An 11,423-nucleotide genomic window follows, 5' to 3' on the forward strand; every position below is an offset into this window, starting at 1 on the left:
GCCACTGAGGCCCGTCGTGGCCAACCGTGCGTTGAGGAGAGTAGAATATGCGGGCGAAGGCGGAGAAACCTAGACGGTCTAACAGCCGACCGTTTAAAGGGGAAAGGATTAGATGCGAGACAGGGGTCCGTGTGAGGGGAAATAATCAACGTGAAATCAAGGAAATGCCGAGAATCGCCAGATTATCCACTTCACTCTCCATTGTCTCAGCCATGCCACCGTAAATCGGCGGCTGAGGTTCAGCGTCTACCACGAAAACAGAAGTCAAATCCTGCCACAAAAGTCAATTCCAACTAGAATGTACACGCCCCCTAATGAATAGGCTACCGAAGCTGCTTCGGTTAAACTATTGGTGTAATATCAACATGGCTCGTGCATGGGGCCCGCCCCGCCCCAAAAATGCTTCGAAAAGCTTGTCCGAGCTGACAAACAAAGTTCAGGCAAACATGCGGGGAGGCGCCATGTGGAGAGAAATCCGGCATCCCACGTACAACCCACACGGTAGATCAACAGAATTAAGTATCTTCAAAGTTTGTCGAAGTGCTCCAGAATGCAGAGTATTGCATGTTCTTATCATCTTTGAGTTTGAAATTTCCGGGGTTAACCTAATCAAACACACTGCAACATGTTTCGATCAGGGTTTTGTGGCGAGAACATGGTGCTTCCTCATTAGGCGCCACATGAAACGCGGGATATATTAGCGCCGTTCATAATGCATGTTTGTAAACCTTCTTATTGGGGGAAAGGCCCGAGGAGATAAAATACTAATGAAATGGAGAGGGCCATCCTACAAATAATATATGCATTGTCAAGGTCAAATGCCCCTATTGCCTAGGAGGAGATTAAATCGTGCCAACGAAATACGGAGTACCAGTGCAACGTTCCACTGCCGATTCCCTGAAGACAAGTCTCCATTATCATTATCTTGACGCACGCCATGGAGAATAGGTGGTGCCGAAAACTCAAGAGATTTGGCATCATAGAACTTTGTGAGAAGGAAGGAATGAGTGAGAACCATCCCCTGAGCATTTGCTTAAATGTACCTCTTCTCGACCGTGGTTGCGCGCTACGGAGCGTGGAAGAAGAGTACTTTGATTCTTTGGTACGGGATTCGAATACACGCGTGACCCTGGCCAACCAGACGTCTCGTCGATGCGTCCAAGGGGTCTGGCCGCATCCGGAAGTATTTTGCCATACACTAGGTAAAAAGTAGTCTGAAAGTTACCCTAATGTTGGATTCTAACTGCCGGTCCACGACCACATGACAGTACGGTGGGCGCTGGTTCGTGTTCGGGTCAAAAGCGCCCCCTTGACTCGCCAAAACCCCTTCGAACAGGCCGGATTGCGTTAATCGGAGGAATAGCTTTGAAGCCGCGACGTTCCGCATAACCGTACCTTTGCCACTCGGAGGTTGAAAAAAGCCTTCCTATTGGGGTGCCACAGATCCCCGATCATATCCCCGTTCCTGTGACAAGGTAGGTACCAGCAGTGTTTGCTTACTATAAGAACTTCCCCACAAAGCTCCTTGACAGTGAGCCTCATTTTCTGTTTTCCTCGATTTCCCTAAAATTGCACACAAAAGTTTTACCATGGCGGGCAGCTCAAAGAAACCAGTCAATATCTTCAGGTTGAAGCATCTACCTGAGCCACGAGAGGTCTTCAATTGGAGACTGTGGTTTGCCGTGACATCCTTCGGCCTCATGGGTGCAGCTCGTGGCGTTGATGAGGGCTTGATCTCGGGCGCCTTCAATTCTAAGGATTTCCAGAAGACCATCTATTACAGCTCATACAGCCTGGTGGAACAGGCAAATATCAAAGCCAATGTGTCTGCTATGGTCCAGATTGGCTCTGTTGGTGGTGCGCTCTTGTATGACTCCATGCCATTTCATGACCATGACGATTGCTCTGTCCAAAAGACTAACCATGTATCACCTGTTTCTATTATAGCGCATTCTTAGTTTGTGATCGCATTGGCCGTCTCTGGGCGACCCGTCAACTCTGCGTTCTGTGGGTTGTGGGTATTGCCATGTTTATGGGAGCAAATGGAAACTTAGGTGTCGTCTACGCCGGCCGATTTATTGCTGGTCTGGGTGTGGGACAGACTGTCGTTGTTGCACCTGTTTACCTCGCTGAAATTGTAAGTTGATGGACTCTCAACGTAGTGTCACCCTTGCCATGCTAACTATTTCCTACTCTAGGCCCCCGCATCTATTCGAGGTCTTTGTACTTGCGTCTTCACCGGTTTTGTGTACCTGGGAATCGTGCTTGCCTATTTTGCCAATTACGGCTGCCAGGTCAATCTGGGCGATTCGACTCACAAACGATGGGTAAGGGCTCGGTTGTGCCTGGTTAAAACATTCATATTCAATTGAGTAACGAGACTAACCTAATTTTTAGGAGGTACCTACTAGTCTTCATATCATGTTCGCGGGCATCATCTTTATCATGTCATTCTTCCAGTATGAATCGCCTCGCTATCTTATCAAAGATGGTAAGGATGAGGTGGCATGCAAGACTCTTGCCCGTCTGCGCGGTCTTCCGCTTGATCACGAATATGTGGTCTCTGAAATCTCGGCTATTCAAATTGCACTGCAGACAGAAAAGGAGGCAACAATGGGAGCTGGCTGGCTTGGTATTCTCAAGGAGATATTCCTGGACACAAGTAACTTGTATCGACTCTATATCGCTTGCATGGGTCAGATTCTGTCTCAATGGTCCGGGGCTGGATCCATTACCCTCTACGCCCCTGATCTGTTTGAACTGCTTGGCGTTACTGGCTCCAATGAGTCGCTGCTAGTTACGGCCGTCTTTGGTATTGTCAAGCTGGCAGCAGCGATCATCTGTGCTCTATTCCTTGTCGATGTCATCGGTCGTAAGCGCGCACTACTCATCGGCATCACGCTGCAAGCCATCTCGATGATCTATATTGCTGCCTTCCTCACTGCTGTTCCCGAAATGGGCATAGTTAAAAAGTTTGTTCTGCCAGAGTCAAAGAAAGGCGCCAGTCGCGGTGCTATTGCCATGATTTTCATCTCTGGTTTTGGCTGGGCGCTCGGTTGGAACTCGATGCAATACTTGCTCACGGCCGAGCTATTTCCGCTGCGCATCCGTGCCTTGTCAACTTCATTGTCTATGACATTGCACTTTGCCAATCAGTACGGTAGTTCACGGGCACTCCCAAACATGCTGCTGTCAGCTGCCAATGGCGGCCTCACGCCAAAAGGCACTTTCTGGTTCTTCGCGGCAGTCACTGTCATTGGTGGTCTCTGGGTATGGTTCAGCTTGCCGGAGACAGCTGGACGGACACTAGAGAGCATGGATCGTCTGTTTCAGCTTCCTTGGTATAAAATCGGACTGCATGGCAATCAGGATGCCAAAGAGCGGGATGAGGTCATTTCGGAGAAGGAGAGGATGGCTGAGGAGACGTACACCACTGTCCAGCACGTCGAAGAGAAGACTGCAGACCGCTCCACCCGAGTCTAACTTTTTTGTTTGTGGGTTGAGTACATTTTAGAGTTCGGAGGACTCCTGCAGTTTAGATGGCGGTCAAGATTGATAGTTGTTTTACTGAGCTGATATCGATAGCAGTCTGGAGTAGCGCCATGTGGTGTTATGTGTTATGGCTGATTTGATTCGTCCAGGAAGTATAAATATTTCGAGACAATACATTGAACATTCGATGATTTAATGTCCAAATACAATACTCCCACTACAATCCAGGAGCCGGGCATGTAAAAGGCTCGGAACTGGTTTAAATTGTGATTACCTTCAGGCGCATGTAAAAGAAGGAAAAGAAGAAGATGATAAAGGAAAGAAATCTCTTTATTAACAAAAGGCTGGAAAGAGACTTAGACGTCATTGAATCCAAGTCGAACAGAACGGAGAACGCACAAGATTAGAAGTGTGGTGTTACAAAAAGGCTGGAACAGTTTACCCCCTAGGTGTTTATGTTGTGAGACTAGTGGGAGTAGTGGACGGGATGGAGCAGAGGATGGTTTGCAAGATTTGCGTGCTTTGCTCGATTGGTACGCCATTAAGAACTTCACCCTCTTTGCCTCACTTCCTGCTTCTCTTTCTCTCAAGCTTCGACACTTTCGTCAGAGGCACCGAATTAATCTTTTTCTTTCGGTTGGATCGTAACAGTGGCTGGCCATGCCAGGTATTAGAAAACCTGCTCGTTGTTCAACCGAACCAATCAATCAATCAATCAATCAAAGTTCTATTAACCTGTTGGAGCCTAACTAGTATCGTAATGGCTATGCAGGCGCTTCTATCCGGTTGAAGCAAGAACTCATGTCCGTACGCCTGATCATGCTCCAGTACAAAAATGAGGCTGGTTCTCGAAGAGTGGAAGCACCAGCCCGTACATGTAAGCCAAACCCATAAAACCCATACAAATCGCAGTACAAATGAGAAACTCAACGCTAATAAGCAATGAATATAAAATGAGCGCGTGGATGCACCTCCACCACCTCTCTAAGTCCTCTCTCCTCACATCCCATGTCAACACCTCCCGATCCCGATGCCAGCCCATTCCTGCTGCAGCTAGATCAGACCCCGTTCTCCGACATCCTCACTTCAGCCTCGATTGCTGATTGTCGTTGTTCAGCGCCCAGTCAGGCAGCGTATATTCGAATAGCTCATCGAGGTTCTCTCCACCCTCGACGGTGTTGGCAAGCATTGGGTAGTGCCCAGCGTCTTCGGGACTCTGCTCCATGACCTCTAGATTCAGGTCTTCAGCTTCATCATCAGTCTCTTCTTGCCCAGCGTGTTGAAACTGGGCAAGAAGACCGGTTTGGTGCATGAATTTGGCAACGTAGCGGGTTGCCAGCGGGTTAGAAACAATGCTGTCATAATTAGACATATCAAATGGCCCAACTGCTCGATGCAACTGGTCAAAAAGACGCTTTCTCAGCTCGCCGTACGTCTGGCATTGTAGCAAGACATGTCTCGGCGTTTGAGAGCCCTCTCCACAGGGGCATTTGTCAGACTCCACTTCGTTGATCTTATACAAGAAGTGTCGCAGCGCAATACGCATTGACCGCATCTGTATCATGATCGAAGACCGTGGTTTAGACAAGCACTCGTATAGACGTAATACCTTCTTGTTCGGCCATTCCACTAAACGTTTCGTAGGCTGAGCCGTCCTCTCGCTCTCCCACTGTTTCTTCCAACGGTCCTGGATCCGCTCTCGGACCATCCGTTTTGCCGCGGCGGCGAGCCGGATGATCGGTTGATCCGCTCCGCCAGTCGCACCTCCCGCACTTTCGAGGGCCGCGCATTTCGCATTGCCGTCGGCAGCTTCATTGCCAGGCACCCCGACGTGAGCGGGGATCCAACGGAGGGTAACAAATGTCGATTGCGATCGAAGGGTCCGTACGTGGGAGTATAGTAGCTTAAGCACGTACTGACCCGACGGTCGCTGTGGGTTCTGGACTGCTTGAATAGCAGCCTGGCTGTCGGAGAGAATAATCACCTCTCGAGCCGTTGTTCGTTTTGATCTAGTATCCTTTGTATTGGCCTTGTTGTCGCTGATGGCCCTAGCCAATGCCATCTCGATGCCGCTGAGCTCGGCAGCGTACACCGTGGACTGGCTCTCCGTGCCGAGATGTCTGCGGTCGGAGATGACGGTATCACCGTCATGGATGTTGACGGCAGCTGCACCAATGTGGCCTTCGAAGCCACTGCCGTCGGTGTATGTCATTGCGAAGGTCTCACTTCCTTCCAGTGTCCTCTTGCGTTGGATGATAGAGTCATGGGTTGCCAATGCAGCCTCCGAGGGTTCAATGAAACACGAGATGCGTCTCTCCCAGGGTGGTAGTACGAATGCAAACTTTTCCTCCCATTTCTCCGCACAGTCCAATTTGATCGGTCCCTTCTTCCAGACCAATGTTTCCAGGGGTGTCCATCCTCCCATCCTCCGTTCCTTCGGTTTCCTAGCCACCTTGGCCGATCGGGGGCATGCCCATTGAGGTCCAGTGAGGATGCGGATTGTGCCTTCCTCAATGGTCTGCTGTAGGCGTAATTTCATTGGTAACAAGAAGAGTTCTATATCGAGGGCAGCAGTAGAGATGCTTTTAAAAGCACCACTGATTAGCACCGCCGCGCGCTTTTGGAGCTTCACAAGCTCATTGACCAGCCGAGCCATCTCCCAGGCTGGTATCTTGCGCGCAGCAGGGCAATACCAGGCAGAGATGCCCCAGAGGGCTTGGGGTACAATGACAGCCTGGTAGAGTTTACGCATGGACATCAACGATGCACCCCACGTAGACCCTGAGATACCCCGGAGGGCTTCCAAGCTGCTGGCGGCCTTAGCTAGTAGCTTCTTGCGATGTATTGAGAAGTTGAGCTGTTTGTCTAGCCAAACACCAAGGTATTTGGCATGTTCTGATGGTTGTATTGACGTTCCACCTGGCACTGTTACTGGCATTTGATCATGACCACAGGGGTCATCGGGGACGGCCCAGACGTCGTATTCGGAGGGAGGACTCGGAGAGGGTTCGATGGCGGCGCGTGGGTTGCTGTAGTGGATTAGTTCGAACTTGTCAGGTGCAAACCTTGCTGCATGACGCTTGGCCCACTGGTCAGCTCTCTCGAGAGCTTTTTCAATGAGCCATACGTTTTCTTCATAGCTATTTGAGATAGCTAGAATGCAGACATCATCCACCCAGCCAAACGCCTCGGTTCGGCCGTATCTGGTGATCAGAGAACAGCTCTTGACTAGGGGCGTATTGAATAGTAAGAAGAGGATAGGTGAGATCGGGGATCCCTGCGGGATGCCGGTATTGGTCGGGAATGCGTCACTAAGGTGCCCCGGGAGTCGAATTCGCGTACTCCGGCCGGTCAGAAAGGCTTGCACCCATGGTACTAGCTCTCTAAGCCCTATTTGACGCATGTTGTGTAGCAAGCGCTGGTGTGAGACGTTGTCGTAAGCACCGGCGACGTCAAGCAAGAGCATGCTTGCTTTCTTGTTAAATCCCCACGCGGTATGAACTCGGTCCAAGATCAGCTGAATAGCATGGTCCACGGAGATGCCTTTCCTACCACCAAGGTGAGTATCAGGCAGTAGCCGATGCTCTTCAACAGCCCAGGCGATTCTAGTAGCAACGATTGCTTCGAGAACCTTGCCTAGCGTGTTAAGCAGGGCCACTGGCCTGTACGCCTTCGGTAGGCGGTAATCTCGTGGCCCAGCCTTTCTCAGCGTCACAGTGATCGAGGTCTGGAAATGCCGGGGGTTGTGGCCAAGGCGTAAGCAAGCGTTGAAGGTAGAGAGGAGGGTAGATATAAAGGCCCGGTGGGATGCTGAGGCCTCGTCCGCTAGTAGCCTCCACACCTTGTTTGGGATGCCATCCGGCCCAGGGGCCTTATTCGGAGGTGTGCGTCTTATTGCGTTGGCCAGTTCTTGCTCAGTGATAGCTGGGAAAGTGATCTGCTTTCGATTCGCTGGGCTCTCGTCGATGTCTGAGAGATCAGCTATTGGCGGTGCTGGAAAGAAGACCTCCCGCAATGCTTGGACCTTCTCATCGATCGATTCTGCAATGCCATTTCCCGTATTTAACGGCGGCATGATACTGCTGCTGCTCTGTCCTTGCCCTCGATTCCTGGCCCATTTGGACATCCGCCAGAGACCCTGGGGTCCCTGGCCAATGGCCTCCTTGACGAATTCCCGGAAGCCGCTTCTCAGTGCTCTTTTGACGATCCGTCCTTTCTGATTTCTTGCTAGTTTATAAACCTCCCAGTCCTCCTCACTATGTGTGGCGATATATCGTCGAAACAGCCGTCGGGTCTCCCTGACTGCTTCTCGGCATTCACCAGTAAAAGAGGGGTTGGCGTACTGGCTGGGTCTAGCCCATGGTGTGGATTCATCGACAGCTCGGTTTATTATCTCTATGAGGTGATCAACCGCGTCGTCGATTTGTCGTGGCGTATTAAGGTGCTGCATCAGCGGCATTCGGAGGTTGCTAGCCACAAACTTGTCGAATTTGTCGGTTTCCATGGCTTTCCAGTTCCGGCGCTTTGGCTGGTCTAGTGGGGTAGTGGTTTCAGTGCTGATTATTGTACGTATCGGTAGGTGATCTGAGTGAGCATGGCATTCGTGGGCAACCTCGCTGGCGATGAAGCGGTCCGATAGATCATGGGAGCCGAAGACTAGGTCGATCGTGGTCTGATGCCCTGCCTCGTCTCTCGTGATAGTGCCTGGTGCCAACCAGAGGTCCAGATCAGCTGAATCAGTCAGCTCAATGAGAGCATCCGCATCGGCATCCTGGACGGCGTTGTCACCTCCCCAGGCTGGGTGGTGGAGATTGAAATCCCCCACAATAATACTGGACCTCATATTTCGGCCGAAAACATCTTCGAGCGTCGTGACCGTCTCAATAGACCCCACTGGATTATATATATTGACCACTCGCAGGTCCTTCTCACCTTTCTCACCTGTCCGGATTCTCACCTCATGCACGTCTCTCCCATGCGCATGGTGCGTCCATTGGCCCATTCGCTTGGAGATTAACATACAGACGCGGGTTCTTTCACCGGAACATTCATTAGAGGACGGGTAGACAAGCTCGTGTGTCGCTTTCGCTGGGTGGTGTGTTGTGTCGGTGTACGGATTCTCCCACGGCTCCTGAATCGCGATGATATCAGCTTCGAGAACCCTGGGGTTCCGAAGGAAGTCTGCCATGACGACATCCTTCGAGCGGTGGACGTTGTACTGGATGATCTCGAGAGTTGTCTTATTCATTGGATTCGGTGTTGGTAGGTTCGGCATCGGCATTGCTGCCGGTGATGTTGCTTAGGCTGCTTAGGTCCGAGAAGCTGACGTCGACCTCGAAGCCTTGTCTGTTATGGGTGTCGCGGCTGACATTGAAGATTTGCCGGTTGCTTGATGTGGCTGATCTAGTAGGTCTCACTGCCTGTCTATTGCCTCTCGTGGCCGGGTTGGTAGAGTCAATTTCTAGGTGCTTTCTCTTCATTCGGTTCTCCTTGCCGGGGGCAGTCGGTTTGTTGGCCTTCCTCGCCACTGAGCCGTTGCTGTCTTTCTCTGCAAGGGCTGAAGATGATGATGGTGGCGGGTTCCACGATACTTCCGAGTCCCCCTCCGGTGCCGCCGTCTTCCGCCTTTTACCTATGATTGCTGATATCGATGGTGCCTGGGATGACGCCTGGGATGATGCCTGGGATGAAGCCGCGGCCCTGCTTCTCGTTCGCACCGGCTCCGATCGAGGTGCACGGGAGCTAGGAGCATGTTTCGACTGATAGAGACCAGTCTGCTTCGCTGGGTCAAATTCGATATCGACATCAATATCCATTGGGAAGCACTCGGCATCCTTGGATTGCTGGTTATCCGGGGTCCTCGTGATAGAGGCCTCGGATGGTTGGCCAGCGGTGCTTCTGGTTAGGATGCTTGTGGCATTGCCCCCGGTAGCCACGCTGGCCGGTTTGCTCACTGGTAAGCTAGCTGTCTTCTTAGCAGCCGGCTTGCTCTTGGCAGAGCTAGTTCGTTGACTCGAAGTAGGATTGCTTCGAGATGTTACAGTTTTCGCAGGTCCACGGCCGCTACCCATGGAGGATGCTTCCCTCGGTGTTGGATCCGAGCTCACTGGCTCTCGACTAACGCCAGAGCCTGAGCTAGACCCTGCCATCCTCGGGGCAGGGTCCGAGATAGACAGGTAGGCTGGAATCCGATGATAGCGCTCACGCCTCATTTCCAATTCCTTTACCCTATCTAACTCCGCTTCAAAGTCCTTACACCTCTTAGACCAGGCAGCGTGTGCGCCTCCGCAATTGGCGCACTTTCATTCAACAATGGCGTCCTTCTTGCCCGGGCATTCGGGAGAGAGGTGATTCCCGGCGCAGTAGACGCATTGTGGTTGCTCGGAGCAGGTCCTTCCTATGTGTCCATATTTCTGGCATCGGTGACATTGACGGATCCTAGCAGCCCGGTCGTATAGAACCGTGGTAAGGACGGCGGAGTCCCAAATGGTATTGCAATCAATGGCCTTATTTGCGACGTACGGCGAGCTGAATTCAACGATCATAGACCCCGACTTCTTACCCTCAGGCAGCACGAGCCAGGCAAGGTGAGTTATCTCGGCATTCTCCCCCACGAGTGAAGGTTCTGCGTCAATAGCTGCTTGCTAACTGCTTCCTGTCTCTCTTTCAATTCCGCCGGCCGGTTAATACCCAAAGACCTCACATTCACGTCGTGGATAACGACACCCCAGGACGGCAGCCGGACTTCAGCACCTTTCCACAGATACTGCACCCACTTGCCCCGGTGAATTCGAGCAGCCTCAGCATCCTTGGCCGATCTCAGCGTTAGACTGATATCTCCGGATTTCAACTGACGCGCTGCCACGAACTGGATGACGGCCAAAACAGGGTTCAGTCCTGCGGTCGCAGTCCCGCTGCGCGCACCCTCGCCTTCTCAGCTCTGTCCTTGATCTCCGAGCTCTTCATCGATCGGAAGTGAGCAATGCCATCGGCATCACCCAATTTGACAATGATCTCACGGTCCTTCCAGAGCTCGGAGGGGCTGGCCGCCTGAGTGCTGTCTGATCCGTGAGCGGAGAGGAAGTGGGCAGGTGCGGTTGTGCCACGTCTAACAGCTTCGACATATGAGAGTACTCTTCGGGGTCCTGATTCAGTGCTAGTCTTGCTCGCCGCAGTCGCGATTCGGACACCATGCATATCCTTGCGGATCTCCATGATCTCCTGCTTCATGTCCGCGAACTCCCGTCGCCAGTCGGCACCCATGGGATTCTTCATCAGGTCAACGGTGAGTTCGCGGACGGCCTTTAAATGCTCCAATACCGCTGAAGGGACTTTACCGCCCTTGCCGACGTGTTCTAAGAGCTGCTGGGTGTCATAATTGATTGCGAGGACGCGTTCGTTAATGTTTTGGCTGCCCGCAGAGTTTTCGCGCAGCCCCCCTGAAAGGGCGGGCCACTGGCTTCCTGGCGCAACCATTGTGTCTACCAATATGAAATTGGTATCAAATGATGCAGCAGGAAGTTACGAATAACCTGCAGTTATTTTGGGGGCCGTAGGAGGCCTGGTTGTGGAGCAATTTCAAAAATAAGATTCGCGCTAAGATATGTGTTTTTTCTGTTGAGGAGTCAAGTAGCGTGGGCGTCGCGTGTCTCGCCAGCGGCTTTGCCGGGTGACGGCTCGCATCAGTTCCACATCCGGGTCGAGGCCACAGATAACTCGGATCATGTCGGTGTCGAGTTGCAAGGGATGATAGTGGTTGAGAAAGGTGCGGGGGCTAGCATGCTTCATGATCAACATATGTTGCTCCTTGCTCACCCACCCTGCGGACTACATCAGCCACCAACATAACAGGGCAAATCAAATTCACAGTATCCAAAGAAGAACTCACCGCTTTCGTTGATAACTTTACCACTTCCATACCGGAACTGATG

General features: G+C 51.8%; 3 protein-coding genes across 3 annotated transcripts in view; 1 reads left to right on the plus strand and 2 right to left on the minus strand.

Annotated features, from left to right (window-relative positions):
* Window positions 1–1,589: 1,589 nt before the first annotated feature.
* On the plus strand, window positions 1,590–3,483 carry N7446_001146 (uncharacterized protein; the record flags this gene model as incomplete). The annotated part of the gene is made up of 4 exons (XM_058509913.1): window positions 1,590–1,867; window positions 1,948–2,137; window positions 2,199–2,327; window positions 2,398–3,483. 4 exons carry the CDS (start codon window positions 1,590–1,592, stop codon window positions 3,481–3,483), a joined length of 1,683 nt encoding a protein of 560 aa, XP_058378892.1.
* Window positions 3,484–5,410: 1,927 nt separating this feature from the next.
* On the minus strand, window positions 5,411–10,968 carry N7446_001147 (uncharacterized protein; the record flags this gene model as incomplete). The annotated part of the gene is made up of 6 exons (XM_058509914.1): window positions 5,411–6,632; window positions 7,332–8,497; window positions 8,910–9,673; window positions 10,055–10,117; window positions 10,183–10,360; window positions 10,417–10,968. Coding segments are annotated over 6 exons (3,945 nt in total), but the record flags the coding sequence as incomplete, so codon positions are not given.
* Window positions 10,969–11,055: 87 nt separating this feature from the next.
* The window catches only part of N7446_001148 (DUF3435 domain-containing protein), a gene marked incomplete at its 5' end in the record, with an annotated part of 2,201 nt that continues 1,833 nt past the window's right edge, over window positions 11,056–11,423 (minus strand). The window contains 2 exons of the mRNA XM_058509915.1: window positions 11,056–11,312; window positions 11,381–11,423. The exon at window positions 11,381–11,423 is cut by the window's right edge and continues 334 nt beyond it. Of these exons, the coding sequence (XP_058378894.1) occupies window positions 11,089–11,312; window positions 11,381–11,423 (267 nt within the window). The 3' untranslated portion in view covers window positions 11,056–11,088. The remainder of the gene's footprint in view (window positions 11,313–11,380) is intronic.

The sequence above is a fragment of the Penicillium canescens genome, assembly GCF_028828765.1.
Source record: "Penicillium canescens strain IBT 15451 chromosome Unknown utg000001l_segment0_segment0, whole genome shotgun sequence".
Taxonomy (NCBI): Eukaryota; Fungi; Ascomycota; class Eurotiomycetes; order Eurotiales; family Aspergillaceae; genus Penicillium; species Penicillium canescens.